Source organism: Narcine bancroftii, chromosome 5, assembly GCF_036971445.1.
Source record: "Narcine bancroftii isolate sNarBan1 chromosome 5, sNarBan1.hap1, whole genome shotgun sequence".
In the NCBI taxonomy this organism is placed as follows: Eukaryota; Metazoa; Chordata; class Chondrichthyes; order Torpediniformes; family Narcinidae; genus Narcine; species Narcine bancroftii.
Window position 1 is genome coordinate 173,374,185 of NC_091473.1, and position 21,861 is coordinate 173,396,045.

At 41.1% G+C, this 21,861-nt stretch overlaps 1 protein-coding gene and 1 long non-coding RNA gene across 3 annotated transcripts in view; one reads left to right on the forward strand and one right to left on the reverse strand.

Annotated features, from left to right (window-relative positions):
* Positions 1-236: 236 nt before the first annotated feature.
* Positions 237-3,568, reverse strand: LOC138764207 (uncharacterized). Of its 2 annotated transcripts, none has more exons than XR_011358067.1 (2): positions 3,324-3,568; positions 237-1,819 (listed from the first exon to the last, which is right to left on the reverse strand). It is a non-coding gene; the product is annotated as an uncharacterized lncRNA (long non-coding RNA). The 2 variants fall into 2 exon arrangements; XR_011358068.1 differs by having other exon boundaries at positions 3,320-3,568.
* Positions 3,569-3,592: 24 nt separating this feature from the next.
* Positions 3,593-21,861, forward strand: part of nup210 (nucleoporin 210) — a 117,727-nt gene continuing 99,458 nt past the window's right edge. The window contains exons 1-3 of the mRNA XM_069939803.1: positions 3,593-4,186; positions 13,974-14,110; positions 16,524-16,655. Coding sequence (XP_069795904.1) covers positions 4,029-4,186; positions 13,974-14,110; positions 16,524-16,655 — 427 coding nt within the window. The 5' untranslated portion in view covers positions 3,593-4,028. The remainder of the gene's footprint in view (positions 4,187-13,973; positions 14,111-16,523; positions 16,656-21,861) is intronic.

Here is a 21,861-nt window from a genome sequence, read left to right on the forward strand (position 1 = left end):
AATTAAAATTACTGAAACAGGTTGAATGAGAATAATGATTTGGTAGGAGACACAAATGACAATTTTGTTTTGAAGAATTAAAAAAATGCAAATGAAAGGAACGTGCTGCCATTATCTAAAGGAACAAGTGCCTGTCAACACAGAAAATTCAGATGTTAAAAATGGCTTTAGAGAAGCATATCCAAGCAACGATACACAAAGAGAAAAACTTAAAAACTTGTCAGTAGTAGTCAATATTTACTTAAATATTCAGAATTATATATTTAATATTTGAAAATGATACATCATTGAAAGCAGATTCTGTATTAGAAAAATGAATAGATTGTTTAAGGTGAATCACGTGAGCCTTGACTTAGAATCTTAACCAATTCTAGAAAAAGAAAATGGCAGGATAAAGACCATTGCAGCTCAATGCCCAACCAACTATTCCAGTGCAAGCAGTTAATATTTCTATATGATTACGCTGATAGTTATGGTCTCCATAATTTCTGTTGAACCAATAAACCACTCGATTCTTTAACCATTTAGATAATGTATGGTAAGGACCAAAATCTTTGCAATGCTAGATTATATTTTGTAAGCCATCCAATTTCAAATCAGCTTCTCATATTGTTAAGGCACTTTGTTCTGAGACCATATAGCTGGTATTAGAACAGAAAATATCCAGAGGTATATGAATAATAGATTATTAGCCCTTCCCACTGGAGTAGCAGGTGTGCCTAGAACATTGTTGGTTTTGTTCTTTAGACATGGGAATCTGTAGAACGACAGGACCTAAATTCCTGTCTTTAAAGAATTACAATGGACAATATAGTTTTTCACAAGGTTTGCATCCTGGAAAAAAAAATGGGAATTATGATAGATAACTACAAAATGATGCAAAGACAATTTCACATTTGCTGCATCACATAGGAAGTTGGAAAAACATAAAATTAACTTTTATAGAATTTAACATAATGATGTTGAGCCAAGCTCCCAGGTTGACTGCACATGTTGCACCACAAATGGGAGGAGCCCAGGGTTTGTCTTGGTCACCAATTTTACAACCGAAGTAGAGCTCATAGATTCTTTTAATAAGTAAAGTTAAAGGATCCAATATTGTCATGTAATGCTGCATGTAGAATGTAACATTCATGAAATTCTTTCATTTTTGTCTACCTTAAGGCACACAGAGAGTCACCACTTTGTCTTCACAGAAACCTACAGCCTGTTCCTAGGCAGTCTCCCCTCCAAGTACTGACCCATCCTGAGTCTGCTTAGCTTCCGAGATCAGGCAATCTCAGGCATATTCAGGCTCTTATGTGCTGTTAAATAATTGCTCTCATGTGCATCTTTGAACCATAAGCATATACTCAGCACAAATGTAACAGAATGTATCACAGCTGTTGCAACATTGATGAGACATTTTTGCTGTATTGAATCTTCCTGAAGACAATAAATGCTATTGTTAAGTACACTCACTATGCTACTGCCTGAAGAATGTGTGTACCAACATGCCTTCAATCTATATCAAGGAAATGCACAGCAACTGTATATGTGAGCTGTTTTTATAGCCAGTCTGCATCTATCCTGACTAAGTGTGCCCAGGCTTAAGACAACATTTGCATAGCATCTGCACTGAGGTATGCTTGTGGGCAATATAATAGAAGACTTAAAATATGACAGGAAATCACAGCCAAAGGTGTTCAGGAAGCAAAATCTTCATTATTCAGTGTTATTAATGGTGCAGAAAATGGTGACGATTTCCTTCCATGAAGATCAACAGTGGACATGTTTAATCTTTGCAAAAATATAGCACTTTTCATTGTTTTCACTTGCCCTGCAATAAAACGAGATTTATTTATTACATAGCTATTAGTCCATCACATTAAAGGACTCCATAATGGTAATTGCTCATTTGCAGGTAATAATGAAGGACCTGACATGGTTTAAGATAAATTCATATTGAGCAAATTATTGTTTCACACAGTCTGGGTGCTGATTATAATTGGGAGAAGATCTGAGTTAGTAACTTGTAAACTTACCTGAATGTGATCCGATCAAAGCTTATAACAAGAGATTTAGTGCATCAAATGATGGCCTCCTGTGCCAAATAATTTTCTGGAGGGTGGTGGTGACATTGTGGGAGTGGATAGTGAAAGTACTGATACAGCTGTTAAAGCTTCATTTGACAATTGTAGGGGAAGAGAAAAGCTTGAGAAAGAAAGTCAATAACAATATCAAGAGGCCTTGCTCATGTTTTATCTAGTTGTACTATAAACCTCTTTCTCTTGTGTCCTGGTTAATGAAGTCAAGTATCCCATAAACCTTAGCATTGTTCCCTCCAAGAATCATTGTTTTCTCTATTCCTTAGTATTGCCTTGGGTCCTGCTGTGTATTATCTTTGCCTTATTAGAACACACATTTTTTTTTTCAAAATTAAGTTCCGCCAATTTCTTTGCTATCCACATTGTTTGACACCTTCCTTGCCTTCAATGCCAGCAGTTTTCCTGTCATTTGTGAGCTGACTCATCATCCCCCTTCCACATTCACATGGAGACTGTTAATCCACAGTACAACAGCAACGGTCCCTGTGATAAGACCACCGGTCGCAAGATGCCAGTTGCAGAAGCAACCTTCACACTCTGCCTCCAATCACAATGCCAGCTTCACATCCCATTTGTCCCAATCTCCCAGATCCCGCTGGCTTCTACCATTTGGGCCAGTGTCTTATATGGGACCCAGTAGCAGGTGCTTGGACGCAGATAACGTGCTGGCAGATGCGGCTGGGGGGAGGGCAGCTGGGACGTTCAGGTGGCCGTGCAGAAGACGCCTTTCTGTCACCTGAACGCGCCGGCTGAAGGGGAGCAGCGAACACCGGCTCCTGTGGACTGTGGCCGTAGTCCCACTGCTGCTTTCAGGTGCAATGGGGTGGGGGGATTCTCCGAGCCGGAGAATATATCCACTGGAGGAGGGTGAGGTAAGTGCTCCTCCTGGCCACTTTCAGGTGGCCACCTGACAGCCGCATAGGGGCAGAATAGGCGGCTTGACACCGGGGTATTTTGGCCACCTGAAAGTGCACAGGTCACTGCCTTGAAAAGTGCAATCAAATGAGTAAAGCCTGAACACACAGGAGTGCTAGCAAAACCTGGATCGATCCCCGTATATCCAAGAGCTGAATCAGATGGTCCTTCGCTTCTTTCTACCCCCTCCCCCCAACACGACAGATCCAAGACCTCTCATCTCCTGGATTTCTCGCCGCTGCCTTTCTCGAATAGAGGGGGGGGGGGGGGTCGTCGCCCTCCCTGCCCTCACATTACACGAGACGCCGTCCACTTACCTACCTTGTCGCAGGATCGCTCTGTGGTCCGTGAGTTACCTCTCTGAGGGGGGGGGGGGGGCGGTGAGTGCCAGGTCCACCCCCCAGCGAGGCCGAAGAGGAAGGGTCTGAAGCCGCGAGCCGTCTTTGTAACATTGCGGCGACGTTGCGGGCGGAGAGGGAGCGCGGGGTTTCCCTCGTTATTGTCAGGTTTAATGCCGACTCTCCGCCGCGGCGGGAAAGCAGCAGCTGTCAGCTGGTTCGATTCTCTCGACCCCAAAGCGCATGCGTTCCCCCCCCCCCCACCCCCACTTTCTCTTTCGGCTTTAGAGTCGGTGCATGACGTTGGTCAAATGGTTGGAAAAGGCGGGTTTTTCTTGTGAGCTGGTTTGCAAGGAGGATTTTGCTTTGCAGATGTTTAAAAACTAGTCCAGAGAGGCGAAGAAAGCCCCCCCGCGGACTCTGCTATTCCCTCGCATGCTGCGAGGACAGGCCGAGCACACGGGGCCTTGGAGGAGGAGAGGAGGGGGCAGAGCAGGGTTGTTGCCCCTGACAACGTTCACCCACCCCGGGGTGACTCCGTGACTTTGGCGTGGACGGGCTCCGGGTCTCTTTCCGAGCATTTTCACCGGCCGAGCCCCTCTCCCCGACTTTGGGGAGCCGTCCTGTCACCTCGTGGTTTGGACTTTGTGAACGGCAAGGACCTGCAGTGGGGGGGGGGGAGGGAGCCATGGCTCTGGGTCTTGGGCGCTGGATATTGCTGGTGCTGGGCTGCACCTGTTTGGGTCCCGAAGCCTCAAAACTCAACATTCCCAAAGTTCTGCTGCCTTTTGCCAGAAGCACCACGGTCAATCTTACACTGGAAGCGGTGGAAGGATGTTTTAAATGGTAAGAACCGCCCGAGGGCGATCATTCTTCTAACCCCCCACCCCCAGCAAAGTGACTATTTAATCTTTGCCTTTCTAGCTCCGAAAGAAAAAGAGCCAGTTGCTCAATTAATTTTTTGCTTCCGTCCCACTGTTTGATAGTGAGAGCACGTGGCTGTTTGGAGCTGCACCACATGCCTTCACTCTGGGAACAAGCTGGGGTCGGGCAAGACCGTTCAGGGGGACCCTGGCTCAATAACCCTTCATGCCCCCCCCCCCCCACTCCACTCTCTCCTTCTTGTGGTTGGAAATCATTCGTCTTCAGTCACATCCTATCCTCCTCGTCTATTTGTGGGAAAGGTTGTGTGTTCCGAGAGGGATGTGTTCTCGACTCCCGACTCGGATGCCCCTGCCGCACCACCTAGACACGTGAAGGGATCAAATAGCTGTGCAGTCGGGGCCGGATGAAGGCGAACTGATGCCCTTTTATATTTTAAAAAAAACCCTTCGACCCTCCCATTATCTAACTGACAAGATATTAAGACTCAGTAAGTGGTGAATGTGAAATAATAAATGAAAAATTCCGTTTTCTTCCAGGCCAGGACCCCCCCCCCCCAACTCGATATAGTTGATCAGTTTGAATGACAGTACTTACAGAGTAATCTGCCCCCCCTTGGCATTTTTTTCTTAATTGATTAAGAGGGGGGGGGGGCTTGTTTGTGGGGCTGCACAATGGTAAATCCCACGTGCTTATTTTACATGGAGAGTCAGATGTCGGCCTGTCTGTCGCGTTTCTGCCGACCATTACGACTTCCTGTATTACCATATCTCCTGCCTTGTTCATTCACGTCGTTGTGCAGATGCCTTGATATGTCCGTCCTCCCCATGACGTCTCGTTTTGGACATCCCTCCAGTGGGAAACGGATGTTCCCAGCATTATAGTTCACGTAACGGCAGGTCGTCCTGCTGTTGGGGTATGGAATATAAAAGAAGGCGCACCAACAAAACTTGTGATTTTTAAAGTAAAATCCGGTTTCTCCCTTTCTTGAAGTGTCCATGTCAATGAAATGGAAAACGACAATACACTATTTTCTAGGAATAAAACACCCCTTGCCCATATTACAGGATGTCCTCTGCACCCTTATCATGTTATCTTGTGCCTCTTGCATGGGGGAAAATGGACCCACTCTTAAAACCCCCAACCCAAGACAATATCCTTGTGAACGAACAATGTTCTTGTCTTTTCTCAACTAGACCCTCAATGTAATGCATCAACCAAGGTTCCTTAATCTTGCCAGCTGTACACTTCACTTTAGTGGGAATATGCTGGCTCTAACCTCTTCCTATTTCACTTTTTAAAAAGCTTCCCTCTTGACACACCAATTCTTAAGTGAAGCTTGAGTGTTGGACCACTGATATATTGGTTCAGGTAGCTTTCATGGACACTTAAATGTGACATCTGTAATTCCCTATGACTTTGATATGAGGGAAGTTAAAATTAGTTGCAATGACAGCCCTATTATGCTCCTCTAATTTCTGCCCTTAATTGGGGTGCCAACAGGACCGTGCCTTTCTCATTGTCCTATTCTACCCATATGGCCTCATTGGATGCTCTCCCCAGGTGATCCTAAATACTGCTGTGATGTACTCCTTAATCTTTCTTATCTCCACTTGCATCAGAAACATTGGCATCCCAGGACATTGAGCTGCTAGTCCTCAGTGTGTCGCAACAATCTTAATATCACAGTCTGTTGTGCCAATCCATGCTTTTAAATTAATCTGCCTTACCTGTGAAGCTGCCAGCATTAAAGTACAGTAGTTTAAATTTAGCCTACCAGGCCTTCCATGTTCCCTATCCTTTCCCAGCAAGGCCTTCCTATTTAACTTATTTGCTTCAGCTTTGCTCATACACTACAGCTTTGTCACACACATTCATGTGCAGGCACATACACACACATTGTAAAATCTCCTCAGAGGCACCAGTGAAACTTCTTGTAAATGTATTCATTCCCTGCTTAATTTTAGCTCTGTTGTGTCACTTTTGAACTGGTCACCTGTAGATGCTTTGAGTGACCAGGTGTTTAAGTGGACATACCTGATGCCTAACTTCTGATCAGTTTGAATGACATTACTTACAGAGTAATCTGCCCCCTTGGCATTTGAAATAATATTCATGCAAGATGTGTTTGAGGTACAAATTTCACTGTTAAAATTATCAGATGCAAATTTGTAGATTATAATGTATTCTTATTTAAAACAAAAAGTCTCACAAAGCATTTTCTCAAAAAAAAGGGAAACTAAAAAGAACAGCAAAACCAGAATGTGGCCTTTTTTTGTCTCCTTAATTCTGACTTGGAGAGGGGGGGGGGTGGTCTCCAATATAAAGTGTTGACGGTTTCTTTTTACACACATGTAGCCTGACCTATGGTGTATTTCCAGTATTTTTTTTAATGCTCTTATTTTAGATTTGCAGAATGTGGAGTTTTTTAAAATTTTCATTCAAAGACGAAATACTCTTGTTCTCTTTTGCCCCACCCTGAAAGATATAGGACTGAGGTTGGCAACTTTCAGTTTTGTTTTGCAAAACTAATGTAGGTAGGTAAATTGGCCATGATCTGATTTAAAAAAAAAATAGAACAAGCACTAAAGATTGAATGAACAAAGATTGCTTCCCCCCCCCCCCAAAAAAAAATACATTTCCCATAACATTACTATGAACCACAGGAGAGGTATTGAGGATGCAAGATGTTCTATTATATGATGTACCAGTTAGCTTATATGGCATCATAGTTACAGGGTGACCCAGGAAACGCGTAACTGTTTTCCCAGAGTAAAAGTCTAAAACTTAAGTCAATGGACTTTGAGTTGAGAGAGGAAATTGTTACAGGAGACTGGAGGGCAACCTTTTGCCAAAGGGACAAACTGCAAGAGGAAGTGTAGAGGTGGGTAAAGTTACAACATTTAAAAGACATTTGAACAGGTCCACAAATGTGGATACGAGGCAAATGCAAGCAAATGGAACTTGGTTCAGGTCCATAAATAGGCAAATATTGCTAAAGGACATGTTACGATGCTGAGTCTATCTCGTGGTCACTACTCAGTGTGAACTGCATTTGTTACAGTGTTCCATATTTTGTTGTGAGAATGCTAAAGAAGACTATTGGTGTACTTGATTATTAATGAAACCAACATCAGGTTTGAGTTTGTTGTGCATCTATTATTCAATGTGTACATCTTCAAACTGCTATCAGACTTGGGCCTTGCACACTGGCTCTTCTGTTTGCAGCCATCTTAACCAGAGAAGTTGCATTAATTGCTTGAAATTTATTTGAAAAGTAAGCCCATGATAAAGTATCTGTTTAACCAACAATTGTTACTAAGCAAATCTTTGAGACCTTTGTAAATATTTTGTAATTTCTTCTGTGCACTCGTAAAATTATAAAACCCTGAATTTTGAGCTTCCTCCTTGATCGTATATGCATAGAGCAGTACTGTACAAGAACAGACCCTTCATCCCACCCACCATGACTGTGTAAAACATGATGCGAAATTAAACTAATCCTGTCTGCGTATGTGTTCCATAATCCCTCCATTCCTGACTGAATTTCTCTCAAACATCACTTTTGGATCACATTTCTGGCAGCACGTCGAGGCAAAAAGAAACTTGCCTTGCTGATCTCTGTTAAACTCCTCCTTTTCTCCCCCTCGCCCTTTACCCGCTAGAATTTGACAAATTTTGGAAAATAAAGGCTCTAACTGTCTCGCCATTCTAGGCCTCTCATGATTCTGTTCTGTCTCCTCTCAGCCTCCGATGTGTCTTAGTAAACAATCACGGCTAATCCTCTCTAATCCAGGCAACATCCTGGTGAACCTCTGCACCATCTCTGAAGCCATCATATCTAGCTGCCTACAGTGGCAGCTAGAACTGCACAAATTACTACAAAAGTGGCCTAATACAAATTTTATACATCTGCAAGATTGTTTCCCAACGTTTGTTCTGACTGATTAAGACAAGGGGTGCTGTCCATACCCCACCTTACAACCCTGTCTATGCATGTTGCTGTTTTCAGAAAGCTATGGTCTGCACCTCAAGATTCTTTGCAAATCAATGTTCCTCATGGTCTTGCTGTTTACTGTATGCATCTACCTTGCATCTGACTTACCAAAGTGCACACTCAAACTTGTCCAGATTAAACTCCTCCTGCCATTTCTCTGCTCGTATCTTCAACTGATCTATATCTTTTTCTATCCTTTGTCAATCAATTTCACAATGCACAACTCTACAGATTTTCCTGTCATCTGCAAACTTGCCAATTAGCCCATCTACATTGTATCACAACCGACTTACAGTTAGAGAAACTTCCCTCCACTACTACCTTCTCCTAAAGCCAAGCCAATTTTGAATCTAATCTACCAAGTTGCCATGTATCTTGATATTGACTATCCCTAATAAGATGATGGTTTTCCAAATGCAAATATATCTATCACCAAAAATCCTTTCCCTTGGCTTCCCAACTACTGATGTAAGCCTGCATCACTGGCCTATAATTTACTGCATTATCCTTTTTGCATCTTGTATATGAAGGAACAATACTGGCTGCACCTCAATGCTCTAGGACCTTGCCTTTGGCTAGAGAGGATATAAAATTGCTCTTTAGGCCTCCTTCAGGTTCACATCATATCAGGCCCTGGGGACTTGTGTGTCATAATGCTCTTCAAGAGACCTGACACCACCACTTCCTTGATATTGACATGCTCTAGAATATTAGCATTCCCACACTGATTTTGATATCCTCCACGTCCTTCTCCCTCGTGAACACCGAGGCAAAGAGCTCATTAATTACCACATCCACTTCCTCTAACTCCAGACATAAATGCCCTCCCTCATTTCACCATCTCACTGCCACCCTCTTTTTTAACGTATGTATTTTTAAAAAAAGTCGGATTTTCTTAATCCTAATTTCATGGCCCCCTTGCCCCTCTGATTCCCTATTTGTTTTTTTTTCCTGCTTTCTTTATATTTCTCAATGTTGACTTGATTTGGGACTTCCACTTCAAGGGTGTGTGGTTAAGTTTCTCACTCTAGCTGAGATATAGAGCTGAACACTCTAGCTCTGATATACAGTCTGTCATGATTTCATTCCTTTTTTTAGCCTAATAAGATTAGCCTTTATTAATCCTGGTTTGAGCTTGTCCCTTTTAATAACTAAATCTAATTAGGATCTCTGCATCATGGTCTTCACTGTTAAGTTACATTCTCCACTTACTGCCCTTTGAGGCTTGTTAGATACTTTTTTTAAAAAAGAGTTATTCAATTGCTTCTGTTACAGTCCTCGTGTAATTTAGGGGTAACTTTAATGCATGCTTCGCTAATTTTGCACTTCTCAGAATTTACCAAAATCTTCCTTCCGGTTATCATTTGCTACTTCCTGAGTTTCATTTTCAGGATTTTTGGGTTACTGCTGGCACCTTTCCAAGTGCTTTATTTTAAACTTGTGGACATGGGTAATGATGATGGGCCGGATCTTCCTGGGAGGACTGGTAGTTCCAAACACTGTCCAGAGTCAGTTGTTACAACTTCAATGTACACACTGGGATGCCCCATCAATAACTCCAAAGACTAGAAGTGACCTGACTGATAGGCTTTTATTTTTTTTTAAACTTTATTTATTCGTTCAAAATACAGATAGTAAATAACATATACAACAATGAACCATAAACATGAACGTTATATTTTATATATAAAAAAAAAGAAAAGAAAGAATAAAATAAGAACCCCCCCCCCTTCAGCCAACTCTCCTAAGGAGAGCCAGAAAGAAAAAAAATTAAACATACATATTAAGATCTAATCAACGTGAATCAAAATGTAAATATTCTGAATGTAACAACCATTTACTAATAAAAAAACTATAGTTATCACATGAAACATATGTAATTTTTTCCATTATCAAACAATATTTCATCTCATTATGCCATCTATTAATATCAATCATATTTGTATCTTTCCACGTACTAGCAATACATTTTTTCGCTACAGATAAAGCTAAATATACAAAAGCAAGTTAAAATTTATCTAATCCCAAACCTTTCAGAGGTTGCAAACTACCCAATAAAAATACTATCGGAGCTAAAGATATTTTAATCTTATACAGGTATTCTACAGGTATTCTAAAAACAATTGAATTTTCTTCCAAAAAGATTGTGTGTGTGTGTGTGTGTATATATATATATATATATATATATATATATATATATTTAATATATTTCTATATATATTTTTTTTAATTTATTTATATATATATATATATTTTTAAATATATATATATTTTTTTAAAATATATATTTATATATATATATATTTAGACAGCATGAAAAAAAGTTCAACAGCATTACCACATCTAAAACACAAATCTGATTTATGAAAACCATACTTTTTTTAGTTTTTCAGGAGTTGAGTATAATTGATGTAAGAAAAACTGATAGGCTTTTATGACCATAAACTGATGCACATATCATGTTGCTGACGTGAGTCCTGAGCTTGGTCTGGGGGAGGGGTTATGGCATTGCCACCTTTATTAGGGGAAATGTACAATCAGGAAGGGGTGAGCCAAATGTACAATCAGGAAGGGGTGAGCCACATTCATCCCCTCTTTTAAAAAAAATATTCCGGGGAGGTGAAGTGGATTCAAGTCCATCGCAGGTTCAATTTGTCCGATGATTTTTTTTTTTTGTCTGCTGTTGTGACCATTGTATTGCTGGTTGTAGCTCAGCTGTTGGCTCTTGGATGGTCTGGTTGTTGTTGGGTGGCGGAGTGTCCAGCAACTGAACTAAAACAGTCGGAGCAGGGGCATGGTATGTGATCAGAGGGGGTGGATGTACTGGTTGGTCAGCCAGAGTTTGGTGGGGGGGGTCTTTCTCGTGCGCCAGGTCCTGAGCAGACACAGTGTCCTCGTACCCATCTGGGTACGTAACAGGTGTATTGGGGGTTGGCATGGAGGAGGTGGATCCTCTCGATCAGTGGGTCAGACTTGTGGCTTCTCACGTGCTTCTGGAGCAGGACTGACCCTGGGGACATCAACCAGGATTGCAGTGTGGTCCCGGATGTACTCCCTGGGGAAGGGAAACGACTTTTCATGTGGGGTGTTATTGGAGGTGATGCACTGGAGGGATCTGATTGTGTGGAGTATCTAATGCCAGTGGGAGATAGGCAGACATTTTGACAGGGTGAGGAGATGGCCTTCCAGATTCTTTCCATCTGTCCATTCCTGCTCATGGCGATACCTCTGGCCAGCAGGTATTGGTGCAATTCCTTGTGCATAAAGCAGAGCTCCGGATCTCTATGAATATAGCAGGTTGCACAAGGCTTTGATGATGGTGGCAGTGGTCATGTCCAGGCAGGGAATATTAAACTGGAAACTTAGGTACTCATCAATGATGTTAAGGAAGTATGTGTTGCGTTTCAAAGAGGACAGGGGCCCCTTGAAATCCAAGCTTAGGTGCTCAAAGGGGCAAGTGGCCTTGATCAGTTGTAACCTGTCCAGCTGGTAGAAGTCTGATTTGCACTCTGCACAGACCTGGTCATTGTCCTGATGCCCTCATTTGAATAGGGGAGGTTGAGGTGAAGCCTGGTGACCCCTGGGGTAGCAGAGGTCAGCGTGGACGGCTTGTAAGCGATCTGTGTGCACTGGTGCGTCCCTTGGGACGGGGGATCTGGAGGCTCATTGAGCTTTCCTGGCCAGTACAAGATATCATAGTTGTAGATGGAGAGTTCGATTCTCCACCTCATAATCTTGTCATTCTTGATTTTATCCCGCTGCTTGTTGTTAAACATAAAGATGACTGCATGTTGGTCAATGTAGCACAATCAATGACTACCTGCAGATACGAATCAAGCAATCAAAGGCTTTATTGATCAGAAGACCCAGACATACCTCGACATGATGCTGGCTCACATCCAAGGCAGGTATGAGGGAGGAGACTTGGGCTTTCAACCTTTATTGGGGGATCTTATGGGGAGGGGCAATGGGCCAGCCTGCCCAGCCCAGTGAGGACATGCCTGCAGTATCTTATTCCACCGCAAGGATCTGGCCTCCAGTGCTGTACCACCTCCACGATGGCATGGTGTTCCTTCTTGATGGAGGAGTGCCAGATCTTGGAGCCTTGGAGGGTGCAGGAGAAATATGCTACAGGTCTGGATGCTTGGTTTAGTGTGGAGGCCATAGAGAATTCAGATGCACCACTCTCCACCTGGAACATTGCAGCCTTGGCAATATTGCCTTTGACACAGATGAAGACATCCTGGGCCTCTGCTGACAGACGAAAGGAGGTGGCTTTAATGAGGGGTTGGGCCTTATCCACGTAGTTGGGGCACTGTGAAACACAGAAGTCCTGAATTTGTAAATCAAATAAGGTTTCTTGGGATTTTCTGGAAATGAAAAATATGTTTGTAAATTTCAATTTGAATAGTTTTTAAATGTCTGAATGTTATTCATGTACACCATGAGATAGTGTTCCTGGGCTTTGTCTGCTGCAGCTTTCGGGGACAAGCCTTCCCTCATTGGCATTACAATGCAACTCCTAATTTTTTTTTACAATGGGAAATCAATGGCTTGTCCTTGTTTTAGTATTAAAAATTGTAGCACCTTCAAGAGGATATTTGAAGCCTAAAATGTCCAATTAATGAAAAGTTGCCTTGGTAAATATCCTGGTCCCGTTGGGCACGACTAGACTGTAGTAAGAGATTGTGTGTCAGAGTGGTGATGTTTTAGAATTGTACAAAATATTATGAAGCATGATTTGTCCTGAATAGGACTTAATTTTTTTTTTGGACCAGTCTAAGTCAGAGCAATTTCCAGTTAGAACACCTCCAGGGTTAAAGAAAACTTAATCAGTGGCAAAAGGGAAATGTGAAGTGCTGCAATGAATCATTTGATTTGGGAATGAATACTGCTCCAAACTCCCATTTGTCGAAAGTAGTAAGAAGTAAACAGTGTTAATGTTCATAAATATTTGTAAATTGCATAATATTCTTGTTCAACCCATACTAAACCCTTTTGAAGGTACAATTTGAGGTGAACAATTTTGAACGTTACAAAGATGCTGAGAAGCACAAAGTATCGGCAAAGATCTACAATGTACAGTGCAAGGGTCTGAATTTTGGAGAAAGAGGCTGCCTAATTTCTAAAAGATACTGAAGGAACTGAGAAGAGATCTACATGGATAAATCTAAAAAATTTACTGATTAATCACACAAGATCACAAGATAAAGGAACAGAGGTAGGCCACTTGGCCCATCGAGTCTCTACCCTAAGCTGAACTATACTCACACCTAGCTCCCCTGATGCCCCGACCAAATAGATACTTATCAATCTCCTGCTTAAACTCTCCTCGTGTTCAGGCCTCCACTGCTGTATACGGCAATGAGTTCCACAAATCTACAACCATCTGACCAAAGAAGTTTTTAATTAATTAAGCCGATTTATTAAGTAAATGAGGATTTGTACCTGGGGGATTGAATTTGGAAAGGAAGTTAGTTTGGTTCCCCAATAAATGTCTAAACACAAACTGTTTTGGTTCTTTTTGTGAAAAGAATGGGAATTGAAGTAATATTAAAGGTCCAAACTGGATCATTTCCACTCTGACTCAAACTGAATTTCTCTCGGTTCTGTTTTCAATGAAATTAAATTATGAACAGCAAGCTTACCTCATCATTTCATTCTGAATCAGCATGGCTGTTACACACTAAGATTACTCTTGATAAGTTTAGTAATTTTTGAAGGTGAATTTTTAATTACAGTTTGTTGTTTTAGGTGGTCAACGAGACCAGAAGTTGCCAGTATTGAACCTTTGAACCCAAGTGATAAACAATGTTCACAAAAAGCAGTTGTTTTGGCACATGCATCCCAACCAGCTCGTCTCACCAGCATTATTTTTGCTGAAGAAATAGGTATGGTTTTCTGTATACATTAAAGCATCAAATATTTGCACATTTTCGTCTCATAAAGTTGTTATTCTGTTATCATCTAAACTTTGTCACGGAATAAGATTCGGTTATTCTGAAATGGCCTTAATACAATTTTAATTTCAGCCATAAATAAATAAGTGGTTTTGCTTCAAGCTGCTTGGTGAGCTGTGCAACTGAATAGGAAAATAATTCACCTGTCAAAGGTTGTGGTTATTAAATGAATGTTTGTCATGGCTGCTAACGAGTTGGACAAAAAATGTCGATGACACCAATTTTAGTGTCATTTATAAGTTTACTAATCCTGTCACCTACATTATCCTCCAAACCATAGGGAACCCAGCACTGATCCCTCCAGCACATCACTAGTTGCAGGCCTCCATTCTGCAAAATCTGCCCTCTACATCCCTCATCCAAACCAATTTTTCTATCCGAGGTCCCATATGTTCGAACCTTCCAGACCAGCCCGCTATGTGTGAGACCTTGTCGAAGGCTTTGCAAAACTCTGCAGAGACAGTGTCTGCCATCAATCCTCTTGGTCAGGGCTTCCCAAATGCTTTAGCTCGCAGAACCTTTTTTGGGGGGCACTTGGAAATTGTGGAATCCTAATCATCAATCACAATTTAAAAGACCTGGTAGATACTCAAGCATAATAAGAAAGTAAATAAACTCACCAATAGTGGATTAACTACCATCTGGGCCTGAGGCTGAGCTTTAGTAAAGCCACCCCCCACCCGGACCTGGCTCCGCCCAGACTATCCCCGGCGCTCCTCGGCTGGTTGCCCTCACTCTCTGCCACAGGCCAGGCTGCCTCCACCGCCCCTTGCTCCCTGTGCAGGGTCAGGGTCTTGGAGAACACTGCACATGCTCCTTAAGTCACTTCCAAGCCGTGACTGCGCCCTTGGCTCCTTCAGCATTCCCGCCATGGGGTTTCTGGCAGCCGTGAAACTGGCTGCTGCGCTGTTTGGAATCCAGTGATGTTCGCTCCCGTCACTTTTCAAAAGACCAGGTTTCCTGAGTCTGGTTTGGAGACCCCCCCAAAAAAAAAACAAATTGAATTAAAGACAGAAGTAAAAGGTAATTTAAAGAGAAACGGGTAGATCGTTATTACTCTCCGTTTTTTTTGTGGGGCCAGAGTTCAGCGGAACTCTGTTGATCCAGGTCACCTTTTTTTAAAAAAAAAATTGAATTTAAGAAGTAAGGTTTTCCGTGCACAAAGTCATGCTGACGATCCCTAATCGGTTCTTGACTTTCAAAATGAAGATGGATGCTATCTCCCAGCATCACATCCGTAATCCTTTCACCAGTGATGACCCCTAATTTGGTGCGTAGTGGTCAGTGAAGGGTGTCGGACTTTACAAGAGCTTGATCAGCTGGAAAATTGGGTAAGGGAAGAGCAGATGGAATTTTGCACAGGTAGGGTAGGACTTGAACTGCAAATTGCATGTCCTTGGGGAGCTTTGTAGAGAAGCAAGACCCGGGGTTGAAAGTACATGGTTCCCTGAAAGTGACTTCCAGGTAGATTGGAATATAGTATCAGGATGTTAAGGACAAAAATTTGGATCGCCGTGTTATAGCTTTCTAGGACATAACTGAGGTTGCACCTGGAGTGCTGTGTGCAGTTTTAGTTTTGAAATTATAGGAAGCAATTGAGCAAGGGAAAGCGCGAATGAGATTTGTGACAATGTTGCAGGAACTATAAAACCTGATTTTTTTTTTTCCCCTTGCAACTGTGGCTGCCTGTCCCGCATCGGACTTGTCAGTCACCAATGAGCCTGCAGCAGACGTGGACGTTACCCCTCCTTAAATCTTCGTCCGTGAAGCCAAGCCAAAGAAAACCTGATTTATGATGAGAGACTGAATAGGCTTGGATTTTAGTTTTTCAAGGTGAAGGAGGCTGGGGATTACCTTTTAGAGGGATATGGGTAGGTAATTTTTCCCAGGTAGAGGAGTCTTAAGAGGGCAAGTGAGAGGGAAAGATTTCAAAAAGGACCCAAGCAGCAGCTTTTTCCACACAAGGTGGTGAATGCATAAAATGGGGTGGCGAGGAAGTGGTAGAGTTCGATTTAATTGCAGAATTTAATAGGCATTTGGACAGAAACCTCTGTAGAAAAGGAATAGGCAGAAAAATTAGATGAGCACATGCAGGCACTTTGATTGGCATTTGAGTTCAGTGGTGAAAAATGATAATTTTTACAATGTTAAAATTTAACATTTGAGCTAATGGGATTTAAGGGTGTTGATGAAAATTAGTAAACATCAAGATAGTTTAAAATAAATTGCAAACTTGTTTTATAAATATTAAAATCTATCATGGACCTACAAAATAATTTTGACTTCAAAGCATTTTTTCTTTCCTTTTATTTGTCTTTCAATGAGCACATTTGTTTTTCAACAGGGATTGGCAGGATTTTGCGATGTGACGTGATTGTTGATGTCATCAAAGAGATTGAAATTGTGTCTACAACTCGTGAACTTTATTTGGAAGATTCTCCACTGAAATTAAGGATAAGGGCTTTGGACTCTGAAGGTATGCAAATACTTGCATGACCACCAGCGAGCACTCCAATTCTTCGTGATATCAATTATTAGTTCCTTGGCTATTTATTTCTACTGGGATTCCTTGATGGTCTGACCTTTCCATTTTCAAATACAAATAGGAGAGACTCTTATTTGCTGTGGGGGAAAAAAATGGATTGTCTCATGAGACAAACTGACCCCAAACTCACATGCCACCTTTAAGTAATTCCCATGCCATAAGTGCTGTGCTGAGTAAGGGATTACTTGAGGTGGGAAGGGAAGGTTGAGAACCACTGCTCTAGACCCAATTGTTACTGAAATATTTTGCTTGAGAAAATTTGTCATTGGCCCATTTCCATAGGAGTTATGAAATCGTGCACATAACGAGTCAATTAGGTATGATTAAAATAGTGGTTTTCAAACTTTCCACTCACTTGCCACCTTAAGCAATCCCATACTAATCACAGAGCTCCTATGGCATAGGGATTACCTAAAGTGGCATATGAATTTACGGGGGCAATTTGAAAACCACTGGTCTAGACAAAACTGCCTTTCATAACTCTAGTCAATTGCATACTCAAATGTATTTGTCAACTTCCAAGGCAAGGAAATCAAGGTCCTTCATAGAACTAAGATCATTCTACGGTGATGCATCTTGGTTGATAATCATCAGTTCTTCAACTTATGCCACTGTCCTTGAATTCCTTGTTATTTTTTTCCACATTTATTTGTTTTTATCTCACCTTGTGTCCCCTCCATGCTTTTCATGTCCATGAGGCCCTTTACCCTATTCCCCCATGAAACTGCTGACTAGTCAATTTTTCAGCTTAACTATTGTGCCCTTCTATTTCAAATATGGTCTAATTATTTACCAGGTTGCAATTAAATATTTTATTTTCTGTGGTACCCAGGCAAGTAAAAAAAAACATACTTAAGTTTTTTTTTAAATTAAATGTCGTATAAAAATAAAAGTGCAGTGTACAGTATTACACAGAGATGACCAGTTAAGGTGGTGTAAGGGCCGCAATGCAGTTGGATTTGTGAGATCAGTGTATACTTTCTTTCCAAGAGAAGTTGGCTAAAGAGTCTGATAACAGAGGAAAGAAACTGCCCTTGAATCTGGAGGTGCCTGTTTTTTTTTAAAAAGTGTACCTACCTCCCAGTAGGTAGGGGGAAATGAGAGAGTGACCAGCTTTAGTGGGTCTTTTGATACATTGGTTGTTTTCCTGAGGTCGTGGGAACTTCAAGTGAAGTGATCCTTGAGTACTGGCAAACCACACCCCACCTCTAATCTTTCCTGGAACATGTTGTAAACTCATTTGTTGCTCTTTTATTAAATTCTAGCAATTATATGTTCAGTGCTGTCAATGTATTAAAATGTCTTGTATCAAAAGCTGGAAAATGAAACTTTGGATAATTGTGATAATTCTCCTTCCCTTTCAGCTGCCTACAGCTTTTGATTTCATGAACCACAACAAATGAAGCAGGTGTAGATATTGTTTCAGCTGACTGTTTTTGTTTTCACCTTGGGAATTATTGCAGAAAAGTGACACTGTGTCCCTTGATTCCACTAATATCAAAAATGTATTGGTCTGTTTTGAATAGACTAGGTGATGTCCTCCTTGAGTAAGAAGTTCCAAAGATTTACTCTCCTCTGGGTGCAGAAATTCCTTTCATCTCAGTCCTGAATGGTCAACCCTTTATTTTAAGACTCATCTGAAGCAAGGGAAATTCAACTCTGTGCCCATGCTGTTGAGCCTTTGTACATTCATAAATTTCTATTCTTTTATACTCAAGAGTTCAAGTCCGGTATGCTTAATCTTTCATAGATTTTTACCTCATCCTCTATTGCAAGTATCTCCTTCCTTGGGTAAAGAGACCAAATTTGCATGCACAATTTCTGAAGTTGTCCTTTGAGGGCTATGTATAATTGCAGAGCAATGTGCTTACACTTGCAGTACACCTCTTCTGCACTACAGGCCAGCATGTTGGTTGTGTACCTGCACAATAGCTTTCAGTGATTCATGTACAAAATACCCAGATTCTTCTCAACAACATTTTGTTGACAGTTTTACATTTTGAGAAATTCATATTGATTCTCCCATTCATTTTATTTCCTAAGAGCCTTGTAACCATTTTTTCCAAAGATTCCATAATTGCGGTAGTTGCAACACCTTATCATTGCTGAGTTCCGACCGGTCATATTGAGCAAATTGTGATCTTACAGGCAAGTTTTCTGATGATGTATAGATTGTTGGAGTTTTAGATGCCTAAAGGGGGCAAAAGAAATGCATTCTGGGTTGACTAATATTGGGTAGACATGTAGTAAGGGCTTTGGAAATGTTGATGTACAAAGGCAGCTTCAGGTAAAAATTTGTAGCCAGGACACTAGTTAGGCCATATTTGGAATAATGTGTGCATTTTTGAACACCACACCAGAGAAAGCAGGTGGTGCTACTAGAAATAGTGCAAAAGAGATACATTAGGATGTCGCCTGGAATAGAGGGCTTTAGTTACAAGGTTAATGGGTAGGCTGCTATTATTCCTACAGGAGCACAGGAGATAGAGGGGTGACCATATAAAAGTTTAGAAAATTATAATGGATATGGCTGATCTTTTTCTAGGGTAGAGATGTCTAAAACTAAAGGACACTAAAGTTTAAGGTGAATGTGAAATATTTAATAGAGATTTGAAGGTCAAGCTTTGCAGGGTGCTGGATATGTGGAAGAAGGTGTCAGAGGAAGTGGGAGAGGCAGATACAATAATTGCCTTTAAAAGAAAAAAAAAGTCATCTGGGTAAGTAAATAATTAAAGAAATAGAGAAGTGAGGTATTTGCAGGAAAATCAGATCGGCATACATAGACATCTCAGTCAGCATAGGACTGTTTCAATGTTGTTCACTCTCACTTTATTAAGCTTTGTACTGCTTTAGTACAATGACTGGGATGGCCTGTTTCCTTTTTAACGTCGCCCAACTTTTTCTTTGCTTCTATTTATTTAACCTCAGTTGAAGCCTCTTCGTTTAGATATCGACTCTTCCTGCCTGACTGCCCTCCTTCATTGCAACCTCTGTAAACTGGCTAGTCATTGTCCCAGCTTGCAACATGTCTTGTTCACCTTTCACCTTTGTGATTGTTGAGTTGATTGCCCCATCTTAAACAATTCCTTGATTTTCAAATGCCAGTTTGCCTTGTAAAATGTTGCTGGATTCAAGCTCTTTGTATCACGGTCTCACACCTCCATGCACTTCAGTTTAATTATCTTTGATCAATTCCAAATGAAATTGTTCCATGGTAGACTAGTCAAACCACTTGAATTCTCTCCCTAGAGTTCCCTTATTCCATACACATCTTCCTTTTTAAGAAGCTCAAGTTCTCAGACAAATAATTCAGCCATCTGCCTTATGTCATCATGTAAGTTAATGCCAAATGTTCCAATAGTTATTGGTGCTGGGTATATTTTACCACCTTGAGGGTATGTGTAAATAAATGAATTTGTAAAGCTTAGAACTTCTTAAAAAAAAAAGTTGTTGATGTTTTCTAGTTAACATGATTAGTTTGAAGCATTTAATGATGGATTCACTTTGATTTAATTTAATGCCCCACTGTAGTTGTATGCAATATTCTAACATCTTTCTAACTACCCTGCAAGATGGACATTTTATTCAAAATCGTGGATGATTATCTTGCTGTGATATTTTTGTGCTCTTTTTGGCAAACTTTCCCATTATTGCTGTATCTCCATCTATTTATAGAAACTGATTATTTAATCTTTGAGTTAAAATTGCTCTTCGTGGCAACTGTTTCAGTATACAAACGGCAAGGGTCTGAATGTTTTTGGGTGTACTTTGTTATCTTTTAAAATGTTGGCACCAGTTGCATTCAATTCTTGCCCACTGTGCAAGGACATGGATAGTCTTGTCTTGCTGTGTGTCATGGTGGTCTCCATGTAATGTATTGAAAGTTTTAAGACCTCCTTCATGTCATGGCCTGGCTTTACTATAACTCATTGCATAACTCCCACTGGGCCTGCAGATCAAGCTGAATATTTTGGCAAGTTTCAGAATGCAGAAAGATTGTAGCAATTTTTCTATAATTATCTTTCCTTGATCTACATCCCCATTCCCTGCCAGTTCCTTCGGCTCCCTCTTTGCTCTCATTAACACACAGCCTAAACTGGATGTCTGTGAAGATGAAATTCACACTGCAAAACAAGAATATGAGATTGCAAAATTGAGTAAGAATCAGATGTAAGCAGTGACCGGATTAGGAGAGCCAATGGTACAAGAAATTACAGGTTCAGGGAGAACCAGGTTAAAGGGCGAACCCTCGTGAAATTGGGAAGGGGGGTGGGGGGATGACAACAGGTGAATGTAAATGGAGTTCTAATGATGTGAAAATTATTAAGATTGGGTATCAAAAAGACTTTCATCTCATTCTTAATGGTGCAATGAGTGGGTTGGACATAAATCAGTGGAAAGTTAAATGAATTAATGCACTTCTGTTTTTTAACTTCCTTAAATCTACTCTTCTAGCCACTTACATTTTAACCTTCTTGAAACATTCAATTTATTCATTTTGATTAGCCTTGGCTTTCTCTCACCCTCACTCTAGATTAATGAGATTGGGTAAGAGATTTTTTTTGTTGTAACACGAATCTCCAAATGGATGGTTTCATTTCCTGAAGCCAAGTCTTTAGGAGGCTTTGATCATTGGTTACAGGAAGCAAGAATAGTAATTGCTTATCTTGAAGCACTCTGTTTGTTTATGGGAAAGAATTTTAGCTGTTCAGAAGTCGCTCGTCGAAGATTGTGCTGTTTTGTTTTCCAGAGACGATCAGGGGGATAGTTTCCATCATGGCTTAGTGCTGAACAATATCTTTCCCAGTGCAAATGGCTGCATGTACTAAGAATCGGATTGGCAGATGATTCGTGTCTTTGGACATTTCTAAACATTAAAAATCACTTAGACTGCTTCAGAATTTTTTTCTGTTTCAATAATAATGCAAAAAGTAGAAGCCATATTTATCTAAATATAAAGTTGCACGAAAAAGGAAGCTCTGATGAAAATGGCGGCACTACCTCGCTCCAGTGGGGAGTGACCCTCCACAGGGTCCAGCCACCCAGTTGACTGTGATCAGCTCCACATGCCCTTTGAACAACCTGTTGAGGGAGCCGACGGTGGTTTTATTTGATAACCTGCGACCTCGGGTTAATC